This window comes from Urocampus carinirostris, chromosome 2 (genome assembly GCF_059441175.1).
Source record: "Urocampus carinirostris isolate Australia breed hairy pipefish chromosome 2, RoL_Ucar_1.0, whole genome shotgun sequence".
NCBI lineage: Eukaryota > Metazoa > Chordata > Actinopteri > Syngnathiformes > Syngnathidae > Urocampus > Urocampus carinirostris.
In genome coordinates, this window is record NC_142350.1 from 30,819,352 (window position 1) to 30,834,350 (window position 14,999).

Sequence of the window (14,999 nt, forward strand, 5' to 3'; positions counted from 1 at the left end):
GCAATTGGTATCAATCTCTTCCTATCCTTTCACGCCAGACTGCTGCCTCACGTGCATTACTCCCCATTTCCTGTAAAAAAAAAGGCTTGTGTGAGAAAAGTCCTGATCCTATTCTGGTTCCTGACAATCTCATGTCAAATAAATGCTTATTTCTCGATTACCATATATTTAAGAAAATGCACTTTGACGCAATGAGTTCCTATATTTTTTTCTTATCATTTAAACAAATTATTTTTGTTTTTTCCAAATCTGTTCTTCATCACCAGGAGTTGCTAAATAAAATATTTAAAGCAAAATGCACCCAAAATAAGAGTAAATGCATGAGCACCATGCAAGATATGGAATAAATTAATGCAGGTTGTGCGCAAGTCTGCAGCAGATAAACTTAATTGGGTATCAGGAGACCCAGTGGAAGCCTATGGTTGCCAATGGCAACCCCGAAGTGGGACATAAACATGTTTATTCTCACCTGGAAGCCTAACGGTGGGACGTACTGTCCTGACACGGAATCGTCAAGAGGCTCCTTTTGCCATTAGTGCAGCCATGACTTTTACAAAAAGGACCCACACAAAAAAATAAACCTTTACATTTGCTTTTGATCGTTTGAAAATATAAATCATAACTCGTTTTAATTCAAACAAACTATTTTTTTGTCCCTTTTCGGTGTGACAATTTTAAATGCGGTGTCAACTGAAAAGCCACAATTCTTATATACAGTATTTATTTTTGCAAATTACTTGCATTTCTATTTGTGACCAGAGGAGGATGCCAAAGAAGAACATAATACGGATAAGGGAATGCAAATACATTAATATACAACCTGTAAATACAATTTAATCAGAGATAATACGAGATATAAAACAGTGTACATATTATACATATTATGTATACATATCATACAGATTTTTCAACATACTTATATTTTTATTGATTTTTTTTTAAATTCTAGCTTTTTAATAATTCAAAAAGTGATCCCCAGTATCATAATTTTCTTCATACATTGCAGATGTATTCAGTTTTGTAATTGTGTGTTTTGTTACCAGAGCATTATTTTATTAATTTAACTTATTTATTTTGCTTGTATTGTATTTAAAACCACTGTGTGTGTCTGTGTATTTGGTGTTATGAGTGGTTGGGCGCAGGAAAAGAAAGATATTTTAATTTCTTACGTATATTTAAGGTTTTTGGTTAGCACTCGAGTTGCTATTTGTTTCCTTAAATACTCTATACAAATACATTTTGATTGATTTGTAGCTTCCTTTTAGTATAAATCAGGGATCTCAATTTCAAGGCCCTAAGCGCCCAGGATGATAGTTTGAGGCCCCCACCTTCATATGAAAGTTAAAGGGACAGTGTGTATCACTTTCCTGCTGGATGTTGCTGTATTCTGTCGTGCCACCAAAAAAGTGTGATAAGAGCAGAGTGGAAGAAGAAAAATACCGAGACTCAAAGTGACCAAAATGCACCTTATTACTTTCGAAAAGAAGAGGAATAAGAAAAGAAAAAAAAAGAAAAATGAAAAATGAAAAACGGAATATTCAAGAAAAGAGGAATAAAAAATTGAAAACAATGAGAATAATCATAAATGATTCTCTTTAATTCTTTTATTTTCTGTCTTTCTGTCTTTATTTGTCTTAATTTCCTTTTTTTCCCGTTTTTCCCCTCTACTTTTTTAAAAAAATCTCCTTTTCTTTTTTGAAACTTTTCCTTATCTCTTCTTACCTATTTTAAGAAGAAATTGAAAGAAATATTTTTTTTTTCTCACTTTTAGTCTCCGTAGTTTGTAGTCCTTGTTGGACTCATTTTTGGTTGGGCTTCACATTACAACAACATCGAGTGGAAAAATGCAAAACACTGTCCCTTTGAGAACAGTTGGGTGTTTTTATCAGAACCATTTTTGTGGAAAATTCAATTTGGCCCAAACCTACCCGAATCCTGGCTTCGGTTTGAGACCCCTTGTATGGTTTTATAAAAACTCCACTGATAGTGTATTACATAAAATTGTCCAGCAGGGAGCGTTGGGGTGTCAATTTTATTAGCGATGATACGTGGTTTGGGCGCTATCAAAACTAATATGTATATGAAACTTGGTATTTTTATAAAACTTCCCCGCTGGCCTGTTTGTTTATGTATACTTCATTTTAATTCGGATTGTTTTTACAGCTCGTTTATAATGAATATTGTCAACGCCCAATACAGTATTTGTATTTAATAACACTTTTAAACCACATAAATGCTAACCATTTTTTACTGCAAAATGTTTTGACCCTCTAAAAATCCATATAATGTTGCTTAGTATTGAAAAACGGAAATGTAGCAAAAGTATTGTACCATGTAACATATTTTAACCGACGTTTCTAAAGGCACAGACCATTTAAGTTCTTCACATTACAACTTCACAATCAAATTGTGAAAACCATCTTATGTCTTACACCTCAATTAAAACCAGACCCAAAAAATCTACATATCGGAAAATAATGACAAATGTGGTACTCAACATTTCAGAACGAAATTTTTTTTTTTTCCCAGTGATTCAAGATCTAGCATCAGGATTGTCACACGCCGTTGCCTGTCAATCCAGCCCATCTCTGAAGGGCGGGATGACACTTTACTCCAAAAAACAACAGCGACTAGATGTTGAAGGTGCTGTATCTGAGTCAGACCAGGAGGTTTTTCCTGCTACTGCTAACCACGGGAAATAGTAATATCTGTTTCATGTGAGAGAGCAAACCCCTACCCAAGCATTCATTCTTAAAAAATAGCTCTTTTAAACTCATTTAACACGGATTATGAGTAGTAAAAGTTGTTTTTGGAGAAGGGGGTGCTCTTGATGTAATGCCTCTGTTTTCCTCTTTGAAAGTAGTATTGATGAGAAGGGTTGGTTTAGGGGTTGGGGGTAAGATTAGGGTTAGGGTTAGCCCATATATCACCTGTAACCGTCAATGGCAGCTAATGACTTAAAATAAGGGATGACTGGTTACCATGTTCGCCTCACAGTTAGGAATTCATGGGCCCAATTCCATCCACGGGCTTCATGTGCATGTTCTCCCCTTGGCTGCATGGTTTTCTCCGGACACTCTGGTTTACTCCCACATTACCAAAACATGTATAACAGGTTGATTGGTGAATCCCAACTGTCCCAAGGTATGAATGTGTGTAGAATTTTTTGTATCTCTGTATTTGCCCTGTGATTGGCTGGCAATCTGTCCAGGGTGTCCCCTGCCCTATGTCAGTTCCAGCGCCCCCCACGACTCTTGTGAGAATAGGGGGTTCGAAAACGAATAAAGTTAATATGAGTGTGCAAAGAATCCACAAGCATTTGTACTTGACATGATGTAAAAGTGAAAAACAGATAAAAAAAGAATACTAGCAACAGATGTTTTCATGACCTTTGAACTCATTTTAATGTGTTGGGTGACTCCAGCTACAGTTATAAAGCACGAACCATTGTTGAAATACTTAGAGCAGGACTTTTTCAAGTTTGGGGACAGAAAAAAACATATTATACATAGAATTGTCATCGAGATCACGGTTACAAAGTGAATACTTTATGCATACATATAGTACAAACATACGGCCTCCCATCCATTTTCAACACCGCTTATGTCATAAATACAATAGCAATATATTATTAACAATCATAGAAGACAATACGTAAAACCTTACAGCAACACCCATAGCTACAATAAAATATTTTAGATATGTTACATCTCATAATTTACATTTCACGCATCCAGTAGCATATTATCTTAGCGAAGCCTTTCAACAGTCTTGAGAGTGCTATTCAAAACCAAAATGAAAGTTTATGGCTTTTTTGTATCAAAATACTGTCATCTGTCAAATTAGATATGGAATTATAATCATTGGCCACAACTCAAACAGCCGAGTTAATGTTGAATATCTAGTTTTTTTAGGATCTTTGGTTGGTTAATGCAAAGGCCTAGTAAACATATTTGCAAGAATAATAAAATCATGCTATGTTAAATATATAGATTTGTATCAGTAACATTACAGAGTTTGAGAACATTATTTTCTTGTAATTATATTGATAATTAGGGAGCTACATAGTTGCACCCCTCATTTAGGAAGAAAATACTATTAAATTTTGTATTCTTCATTATACTGACTATATTGTTTACGTTATCTTTTTTTATATATATTTTATTTTCTAATTCTATCATTTTGCAGCATAAACAGTGTTTGTTAATGATTAATTTTCATGGAAACGCTGCTTTAAAATATCATTTTAAATAATTGTAATCAGTTCATTAGTGTTAAGAGTTGCTTTTTTTTCTATATGAAGGCTTGTTAGCCCAATCCAGGGGGTCGCAACCAGTGGCTCTGCGGCTGCTATTTGGCGCAACCTAGTGGCAACGTGGCACTTTTTCAAAAATGTGTGATAATGGTTTCTGAAGGAGAACAAACAGGACAAAAAGATTCTTAACGTTTTCCAACGAATATAGATCAATACAGTATGTGTTTCCTTATTTATAAAACCAAAATAAGACTTTTGAGTTTTCACGGCTCCAGACATAATATTTTTGTTTTGTTTGATTTGTTTTTGGTCCAACATTTTGTTTTTTGGTCCATTTTGGCCTAATTTTATCAGAAATGCCCTTTAGTTATTTCAATTTAGTGCGTTTTTCTGGTAAACATCCTTGCCCAACAGTTACAACCTTTTACCATTTGCAAGTGTTTTAACAGTCGTGAAAATAAAACTGTACATCATTTAAATAAATAAATCAATGCATGTTGTAAACAGGTTTTTGATATGTTATGACCCAAGATAGTGAACGAAGACTATTTACTGTTTCAACAGTCTTATAAAAGAAGAAAGAACAAACTAAATGCTTCATGTGACCATGCACATTTTCCGCTCCTACGACTAACATTTGAGTAGTTGCTTACAATATATGAAACTGTTACACGCAAAGGGATGTTGACCATGCTGAAGCTACACGGCACGGTTTTAATGACGATTATTTTCCGTGAAAATGCGGGTAAAACACCACAGTACCGGGTTCAGGTTCACCGATGTCGAACCAAAACGAGTTTTACGCACAGCGTTACACACTTACGGTTGAAATGAAAAACACACGAAGATTTCCTACAATAACTTTCTCTGCCTCCTTTAACAATTTGAATGCTTTTGAGTCTTCTTCTTCATCACATCTGACCTTTGCTGTGCACGCATTCATCCACTTTTCTCATCGTGGGAAATTTTCACTTTGGCGTTCAGACGACCAGCCAATGATGGAGCTAGGGACGGAAAAAATCACCAGACAGACAATAATCACCAGAGCGGCCAACATTGAAAATCCTATTTTAGAATGGATAAAGAGAATTTTCAGATTTTTACCATTTTTTTTTTTGTAGTCGCATATTTAAGTCAAAAGCAGTTGAGCAGTGTTATTTATCACTTAACTCCTTAAGTGCCAGACTAGAGAAAATTTAGCTCCGTAGCTATATAGGCTAGGGACACATAACAAGAAAGTTTGAACCCTCATCTTCATTAGAAAAAAATAAATGTACTATTCTTGTACCACAGTCACTTTCAAGTGTGATTTAGCTTTATTTTTATCTTGTTGCCTTAACTCATCTAGAGTTGATCTTATCATTTTATCTTTTTGATGTTCGTAATATTCTTTTATGTATACATGTACAGTATATAGTTTCTTAGTTTCTTATTGTTTTTTTTTCGCTAGCAACTGTGTCGACAGCAAAGTAAGATTTTCATTGTGCAGGGAAACGTGGTTCTTTACTGTGCATATGACAGTAAACAGTTTGAAATTGAATTTTTGCTTTTACCCGTGTGTAATAAACAAGAGTTAAGCATATTTTGTGTTGAGGAAGGAGACATCTGAAACAAGGTTTGAGAAGCTTCTGCTCCTCAAATAAAATTTCTTAGCATAGTCTGGTTGGTTGGATGCACGTTAGAAGATGGACAGAATGTCTCATTTGTCTCAGGTTGTCTCGTTTGTCTCAGGGTGTTTAATACTGCAGATTTACACTGCAGTATTAAACACACTTTGTTGTGTAGTTTCTTTTTGAACTGTTTACTCTATACTTGTACAGTAGCATATGTCTACTTGACCAGTTGTCTCAGGCTGTGAGGGTTGGATTTAATTGATTAAACACACTTTATATTATTTATGCCTGATTGTTGTTTTGATGTATTATTTACTGTTTATCTGTGTTGCTTTTCAAGTGTAAGACAAATCTGCTAATGGTATGGAGCAAAATATATTTCAAGGTTTAATAACAATGTCTATAATATGTCTGTTTTTCAAATGATACGAAAACTCCTAAGAAAATTTCAAATTTGTAATGGGAATAGTAACTTTCCATTGTAATAAGTTACTTTTACTTGAGAGTAATCCTGTTACTTTTTGGAAGAAGTAGTAAGTCACTGTAACTAATTACTTTTGCAACATCCATTGCAGCCTGGTAATTTTGGAAGTGGGATTACCTCGCGTCCCTTCTCAAGGTTTCTTCATTTTCCTCTTGTTGAGGTTTTTGAGTTTTTCCTTGCCCTCGTGTAGGTTTTAGATCAGGGGATGGTGTAATAATAGTCTGTAATAATAGTCTGTGGTTTGCAATAATCTGTGCAGCCCTTTGAGACTTTTTGTGATTAAGGGCTATACAAATAAACATGACTTGACTTGACTACTTTTTTAAAGTAAGGTGCCTAACACTGACTATAACCAAATAAATGATGTGATGATTTAAATAATCATTCCTTTATAACTTGAAAACTCATATGCATATCGCTATAAATGCAGTGACATTTTATAAGAATCTAACATCTGACAATGACTCAGATTACATGTCAAGAGAACTTTAGTGTTTTTAATTGAGGACTTCCCCCGCTGTTTAATTTGGATGTATCATTAGAGGACCAGGCTTGATTTGACGCTGAAAAATTGAAAAATTCATGAATGAGTAAATATCGAATAAAGTACCGTCAAACCTTCCGTTTTGATCCTGTTCTGTATTATGTAAATAATGTTGGCAAAACCACGGTGTAATTTATCCTCTGAAACAGAGCTTTTCAACCAGTGTGCCAGGGCACACTAGTATGCCGTGAGACCTTGTCCAGTGTGCCGTTGGAATTTTCCCAATTTTATCTTTCCAAAAATCAGGCCATTATTCAGTATTTTTGCTTTATTCAGACAATGAACTGTAATAGTCATCCATATCAGTAGGTGGCAGTAGATTTTTACATACTTTTTTATATCTACTTATGAGGTAGCACAGTACATTCAATAACTTAATAACTTGTTTAACAAAGCGGTTTAAGAATGCAATGTAAACATTAAAAACATTCTTTTTTATTTTAAGTATTGTTTTCTTCTTTTTATACACTAACTACCTGCTTATGAGGTAGTACAGTGAAACATTTGACATTACTTTATTTTCAAACATTTTTAACGGGCGGTGTGACTCGGAATTTTTTTATAAATAAAAGTGTACCTTGGTTCAAAAAGGGTTGAAAAACACTGCTCTAGAAGGGTGTCATAAATGTTTTCAGACGACACCAAGATATTTTGCGTTTATAGTGCATGCGTTTTGGAAAACAGCAGCTCGCTGTTTTCCTCTGTGCCCTACATTACAGGAATTTGGTGACGAGTGACAAAATGTTTTTGTACAAAAAATGCCATCGCAAACCTGACACAAAAATTTAAAAAGCTGATCACTAGTGACATCACACACGCTTAATCACACTTTTGAAGATTATAATTTACCATGAACAATTAATTCCTTACTGTAAACTGACGAACTTCCCCATTATCAACCAGGTGATGTTCTGTTTCCGGAGTGATGGCATAAGCCAGCCTCTGTTGGGGCAAAAAAAGCGGATATTGTAATCACAACAGACTATGAAAAGTGTCGCGAAGCGGTTTGTACTTACGTTACAAAACTTCCCAGGTAGGCGGCAAAGTTTGTAAAAGGCGTAAAGGGGTACCATAGTCATGGAGGAAATGGCCAGGCACCAACCCAGCACGTTGGCCCAGGGTGGAAATATATACGAGCCGTACTTGGGGGGATTAAACGTCGCAAAGCTCACTACCACCATGAACTGTTTTGGGAAGGAGAAAACATTAAAGGGACAGTGTGTATTATCTCACCACTATATGTCGCTGAATTGTGCAGTGCAACCGAAAACGACTGATAAAAGGCTCAAGGCAGGATGCAACCTACGGAGACTCAAAGTGACTAAACAGGACCATTTTTGTTCCTATTTCTTTGCCCATCCTTTCATGAGGTTCTTGGGTACCCGTAGAACCAAAATGGCAAGCAAATATGTCATCTCCCATTAGGTTAGGGCAATGTAATTTAATGAAATACACATTTCCTGACCTACAAGTATTTTCAAATAGCAGGTTTAAATGACAAGGAAATGTCATGAACTTTTAGTTAAATCAACATTTTTTTAATTAATAAAGTTTTTCTAGCAGTAGGAAGTGCTAAATAGTACCGTGTCCATCTAATTAGAATATATAAAAATACATTCGTAGGATTTCCAGGTAGAGGTGGGCTATATGACAATATCAGATTGTAAACACTTAGACAAGAATGTGATCTCCAAATTTTAAGGATTTTCACCTCGTCTCTGGGGTCTTGTTCTAGTCTTCAGCCTTGATTCAGTCCATATATAAGCTAACAAAGCCGCTAACCACATTAGCAAATATCCTCACTTTGGTGACTAGATTCGCTTTAGCCGCTAACATCATTTGATTAGTAGATACTCATAAATATAGCAGGTAGTGCTAGGTCTCACAGAAGTAATCTACTAATAATAGCATTGTGACATGTTTGTTGCCTGTAATGTTAGTGTATTTGCATTTAAACCCTTATTTCAAACCATGCATGTTTTAATTAAAAATGCACCATTTAAAATAGACCATGTCCAGAAAGTTTAGACATTTCCTTAAATTTGAGATATTCTCTTATAGTCAAGAATGAAAGGAAAAATAGTCAGAAATATTCTTATTAGTCACCTTTTTTTACCAGAAGAATCGTGATAAAGTCAAGATTGTGATTTTGTTTTGAATATTTGTTTTGATATTTTTGCCATATGTTTGGAAGTATAAATGGTATGAGACTAAAATGAACTATTAGGTAGAGTAAAACATGTATATGTTGCACTGGAGTATATGTATGTGGTGTAATACGTGTCATGGTTTAAACCATTCCCCACATCGACCCTTGTTTGGCTGTACTGTACCAATTTAAAGGAGGACGGTGACTGCCCACTTATAACATTTAGTCGGTTTCTTTTTCAGCCAGGAACTCTAAGCCTCTGACATGAAATTCCCTTAATTCTTTTGGGGCATTCGCAGACTTTGGATGGCGAGTTTGGACTGCAGTCGTCTCATGGAATGATTTAAAGCGTCTGTAAAAACTCAGGCAATAGGACAGGGAAACTTGAAAAAGATGTGGGTTGATGATATTAAATCATCAAAGGGGGGAATAGTGTGGAGAAAATCATTTAATGTTGTGTGACCTTTTACAGGAAATGTTTTTATGTAAATGGTCATGGAATGATTGTGTAAACAAAAAAGGTTAAGCCGCCCTGATTGTCCAGATACAATATAGACAATACAGTGGAACCTCGGTTCTCGACCATAATCCGTTCCAGAACCCTGTTCGAAAACCGATTTGGTCGATCACCGAAAATCGTTTTTCCCATTAAAAGTAACGTAAAATCGTTTTAATCCGTTCCAACACCCTGAATGTTTACCACGAACGTAAACATGAAGCTAACCCAGGCTAATCGTACGTTCGCGTTAGCGTAATCTTCCGTACGAAAGATTACGCTAACATGAACGTGTAAAAATAAAAAAATGATTATGAATAGGATTTCTTACCTTTGTGGTGGACGGTGGGGAGAGAAAAATCATCAAAAGTTTTTCAACCTCTTCCAAAACTTGCGGCAGTTGCTTGCTTATAGCGCTAACTTCCTTAGCCGCAACACTCGATTTCACAGCCTCCTTATTCTTTACTATCGTACTGATAGTAGATTTAGCCATGCTGTATTCACTAGCAAGATCGGAAATTCGTACACCTCTTTCATATTTAGCTATTATGTCTTTCTTAAAGGCAATAGTTGGACGAACAACTTGTTTTTTTTTTCACCTGTCCTGCTTGCACCGACCTTCTTTGGAGGCATAATTAGGGGCTAAAACACCCGTACGCCGCTCAGCATCGCACCCTAGCGTACCGGCGTTCGAACTCCGTTTTTTTGACCTAACAGCGAAGCAAGAATTTCTCGAAATTTTTGGTCGAACACCGATTTGTCCGAACTGAGAGGCGTTCGAAAACCGAGGTTCCACTGTAGTCAAATGCAGAGGTATAAAATACTCACCAATAGGAAGCAGGGGCTGACAAATTTCCAGCACAGCCTCCAATATTTGCCTGGCCTCTGACCAATCATCTCCTCAATGTCATCACTGAAACGGTCTACTCCTGGGGAAACAAACAAACACGATCAATTCATTCATCAACAGTTTCTGACAAAATTTAAAAAAACACATTGGACTCATCTCATCTCATCTCATTAGCCGTACCGCTTATCCACATTAGGGTCGCGGGGGGCTGGAGCCCATCCCAGCCATCTCCAGGCAGTGGGCAGGGGACACCCTGAACTGGTTGCCAGCCAATCGCAGGGCACACGGGGACAGACAACTCACTCGCGCGCTCATTCACACCTAGGGACAATTTAGACCGGCCAATTCACCTGAAATGCATGTTTTTCGGAATGTGGGAGGAAACCGGAGTGCCCGGAGGAAACCCACGCAAGCACGGGGAGAACATACAAACTCCGCACAGGAAGTCTGGAGCTGGATTTGAACCCACGACAGGTTCCCATGACATGAACTGTGCCGCACAAGCGCTAACCACTGCGCTGCCGTGCTGCCCCACATTGGACTCATTTAAGACAATTTATCGACTACAAATTTAAATGTTTACACTCATTATAAAACTGTCTAAAATTTGTAAATGGCGCATTTTGGAATTGTATACAGTCAAAAATCAAGATATTTCCCTTTTCAGGATGTAGCTTTCCTTCCTCGAAGGCATTTATTGCAGCTGAGCTTTTTATTGAGATGGACAGCAGAACGAAAGACCACAGGGTTAAGAGGGTTCTATGAGGAAAAGGGGGGAAAAGAGCTCAGCGAGCTCCCCAGCTTGATTTATCAGGCCTGCCAAGGTCGAACCCCACCAAAGCGGGCCAATATTCAGGCTACGCCGCCTGAGGCACAACTATTATTGAGTCCGCTTAGCAAGTGCATAAAAAAATAAGCCAATCCAGACATTCAAGTTGTGTCTTTCTTTATGACTGTAGATCGTTTTAATGAAGATTTTTGCATGCATAATTTTAAATGTTGGAATTTCGGATCATTAAAGTCATGTTTGTGTCTTTAAAAAATCATTTTCGCACTACCCAAATAATGTACTTCTTTTGGCAGATAAGTTGGGACAGTTTAAGTTTGAGTTTGTTTTTTTTGTATCAATATTCATTGTCTTTATTATTGCTGTTATTATTATCATTATTATCATTAGTTAAAAATTTCCTCCTTTTTAAATTTCATTTTTCTTATTATAACTCTTTCTTCTTTACTTAACCAAATTATTTGAAATGGAAAACATTTCATACATTAATGATAGACATTTTTCTCATTTCAAGTTTTTTTTTGCACACAGTACATTGTAAAACAAGACCTAAAATAAACATTTTTTTTTTATTATTAATTGTGAAGCAAAGAAAAATAATTCACTAAAGAACAAAAGGATCTGTCAGGAAAATGACATTGTTTAATTTTACTTTTTATTTTTACAGACTTGTTGCAGCGTGTTTAATTAGTACATAAAGTATTTAGTGGTTGCTCTTTTTGACAACTAGGTGCTACATCTTTTTTACTTCTTGTTTGTAGTGTAGCACAGCCATATTCAAAACAAATAAGCCAGTATTGATTACAATTTCTCAGAACCTGACAAGGGCGGTCACAAAACGAAAAGGATCATTTAAGAGTCAGATTACACTCAAGCAGGAGCACATTGAGGCGGCCGGAGACTAATGGAGCAAAAACCATTAATAGGTGTTGACAGTTTTGTCCTGTTGACACTTGGGCTTAATAGAACGAGGTCACATGGAGTCACAACAAGTCCATACAGACAGATTTCTCATCAGGGCCCTAATGTCACATCGGCATTGCTTGCCACGGCAACATGAATCATCTTTTTTTCTCTTTGTGTCCTTCTATCGGTTTCTCCTACCGTAAAACCACGCAATTCCAATAGCTTCAATTAGCACTCCAAACAGGATGGACGTTCCAGCAGCATAGTGGTCCAGCAAAGTAAACACATACATCCCGCCCTATGGTGAGAGATAAAAATAAGGTTAGAAAATTGTCAGCAAAAAAATCACAGGCCCCGGAATAATGTGAGTATCTTGGTACAATACTTGCATTTGTGACACACAAGAGAGAGATGAGGAAAGTAGCAGTCACGATGAAGAGGGTGAACAGCTCTCTGTGTTTGTGAAGGCATTTGAATTCATCAATGAGACCGGTGATGACTGACTCCATTCCTCCCATCTGAAAAGTATAGAAGAATTCATGTAGCATGGAATAAGGGCTAGCGCGAGGGTCAACAACCTGCAGCTCCAGAGCTCCAGACAGCTCTTTAGCACCATCCTATAGGCTCCCAAAAGTGTTTACTTTCACACACGTGGTTTTCAAATACTGTACTTGTCAGTGGCTGGCACTTTTTGCATCACGTTACCAAAACCGATTACACAAAAACATTACACTGTTTTAAAATATATTTTTCTTCATCTATTATCTGTACTGCTTAACCTCCAGTAGGGTCACAGGGGTGCTGGAGCCCATTCCAGCTATATTTGGGCAGTGGACAGGGGACATCCTGAACTGGTTGCCAGTCAGTCGCAGGGCACACAGAGACAGACAACTCACTCGCTCATTCACACCTAGGGACAATTTGGATTGGCCAATTAACCTGACATGCATGTTTTTTTAATGTGTGAGGAAACCGGACTGCCCAGATGAAACCCAAGCAGGCACAGGGAGAACATGCAAACTGCGCACAGGAAGGCTGATTGCTGGATTTGAACCCAAAACCTTAGAACTGTGCCGTGGATGTGCTAACCACTCAGCTGCTGTGCCGCCATCTTTATAACATAAGTTCTAAAAACAAAAAATATACATCAACAATTTATTTAAAAATCAATCAATCACTGCTTTTAGATTAAACTTGTGGGGTGAAATTGTTACTCGGGCAGCGAGTTTGAAACCATTGACGTATAATATTAATGATGTCAAAAACGTTCCTCTGTTTCCAAATATATTTTTCCATACAAAATAAGTTCTAAGTACATTATGCATTAAGATTTAATCGGAAAATAGATGAATCAATTGGTAATAAATGAATCAACCATTCGCTGAAAATACATCAAACTTTTCGATAAACTTCCATCCAGTGTGCCACTATTGGCCCTAAGGTTGTAAGTTCGAGACCCTTCATGTATAGGATTTATGTCTAAAACATTTACCTGTTTTCAATTATATTTTCCACATGAAATAAGATCTTGGAATAATAAACATTAACATTTCATTTGAAAATAAAACCAACAATTGGTAATGAAATGAACCCATCATTCATCGCATGGGCCGCTATTGGCCCAAGGGCTGCGAGTTTGAGTGAAAAAAAAAATAATACAAAAAAAAATCAATGCATTACTAAATATTTACAAGAAATAGGTCTCATTGTACAATGCGGCCATGACAAACTGGTTGATTTGATCTAAGAGAGCCCAGAGAACAAGGCCCTTCCTTTTGAAGTCATAGAAATGGGTCATAATGTTTAGAAAAACCTAAATTATGCGGTCAATTTAGACAAAACAACCGAGAACATTTGATCAAACTGACTTGAATTGGAAAATGTTGAACTAAAATGTTGATTATTGGTCCAGCTCACTGTCGTGAGTTGTTTTCAAACACTACCCTGAACCTAGACAAATGTAATATCACCCATAGTGACTCAGTTAAAAATCTAGGTGTTATATTTGATCCTAATCTGTCGTTTCAGTTACACGTGAAAAATATTACTAGAATAGCTTCCTACCACCTCCGTAATATTGCTAAGATTCGTTCGATGCTGTCCCAATCAGATGCAGAGGTTTTAATTCATGCGTTTATTACTTCTCGGCTTGATTACTGTAATGTATTGCTTTCTGGTCTCCCGATGTCTAGCATTAAAAGTTTGCAGCTGGTTCAGAATGCGGCAGCTAGGCTTTTGACTAAGACCAAAAAGTTTGAGCATATTACTCCTGTATTGGTCAACTTGCACTGACTCCCAGTCCACTTAAGAAGTGACTTTAAGGTTCTCTTATTAACATATAAATGTTTGCATGGGCTTGCACCCTCTTATCTCTCTGGTTTGAATTCCCCCCTATGTTCCTGCACGCAGTCTGCACTCGGAACATGCCGGTCTACTTGTGAATCCGAGAGCCAAGAAGTCTGCAGGCTCGAGAGCGTTCTCCATCCGGGCCCCGGTGTTATGGAACGCCCGGCCTCCGGAGATAAGATCTGCAACCTCAACGGAAGTTTTTAAATCGAGGCTTAAGACACACTTTTATTCCAAAGCTTATGATTGATGCCCACCTCATATTCTGTATTGTCCTGTCTTTTTCCGACTGCCTGCCTGGCTGATATGAAAGAGACGATTTGAGGTGAGTCAGCGGACCAGCGTCTGACCTGAAGCATGTCAACCCCTGCATTTACCAGCTGGCAGAGATGGTAAGCTGTGTCGTGGCCGTCATAGACTTTCTGGACTAGTTTACAGGCTGGGGGCATCGTTGGTGTCATGCTCTTTCCGGACATTTTCAACATCTTACCTAGTGTTTACTATTATGTGTACAGTAATGCTAATTGTGATTCACCCTGGTCAATCCTGGAAGGGGGATTACCACATGT

The 14,999-nt window shown here is 37.2% G+C and overlaps 1 protein-coding gene across 2 annotated transcripts in view; it reads right to left on the bottom strand.

Annotated features, from left to right (window-relative positions):
• Positions 1-3,407: 3,407 nt before the first annotated feature.
• The window catches only part of slc6a3 (solute carrier family 6 member 3), a 33,401-nt gene continuing 21,809 nt past the window's right edge, over positions 3,408-14,999 (bottom strand). The window contains exons 11-16 of one of the 2 annotated variants that reach the window (XM_088326186.1): positions 12,474-12,602; positions 12,283-12,382; positions 10,370-10,464; positions 7,913-8,080; positions 7,767-7,838; positions 3,408-5,259 (exon numbers count right to left, since the gene is read on the bottom strand). In XM_088326186.1, coding sequence (XP_088182312.1) covers positions 5,236-5,259; positions 7,767-7,838; positions 7,913-8,080; positions 10,370-10,464; positions 12,283-12,382; positions 12,474-12,602 — 588 coding nt within the window. In that variant the 3' untranslated portion in view covers positions 3,408-5,235. Of the gene's footprint in view, positions 5,260-7,766; positions 7,839-7,912; positions 8,081-10,369; positions 10,471-12,282; positions 12,383-12,473; positions 12,603-14,999 lie in introns of both variants that reach the window. The other variant, XM_088326185.1, reaches the window with a different exon arrangement.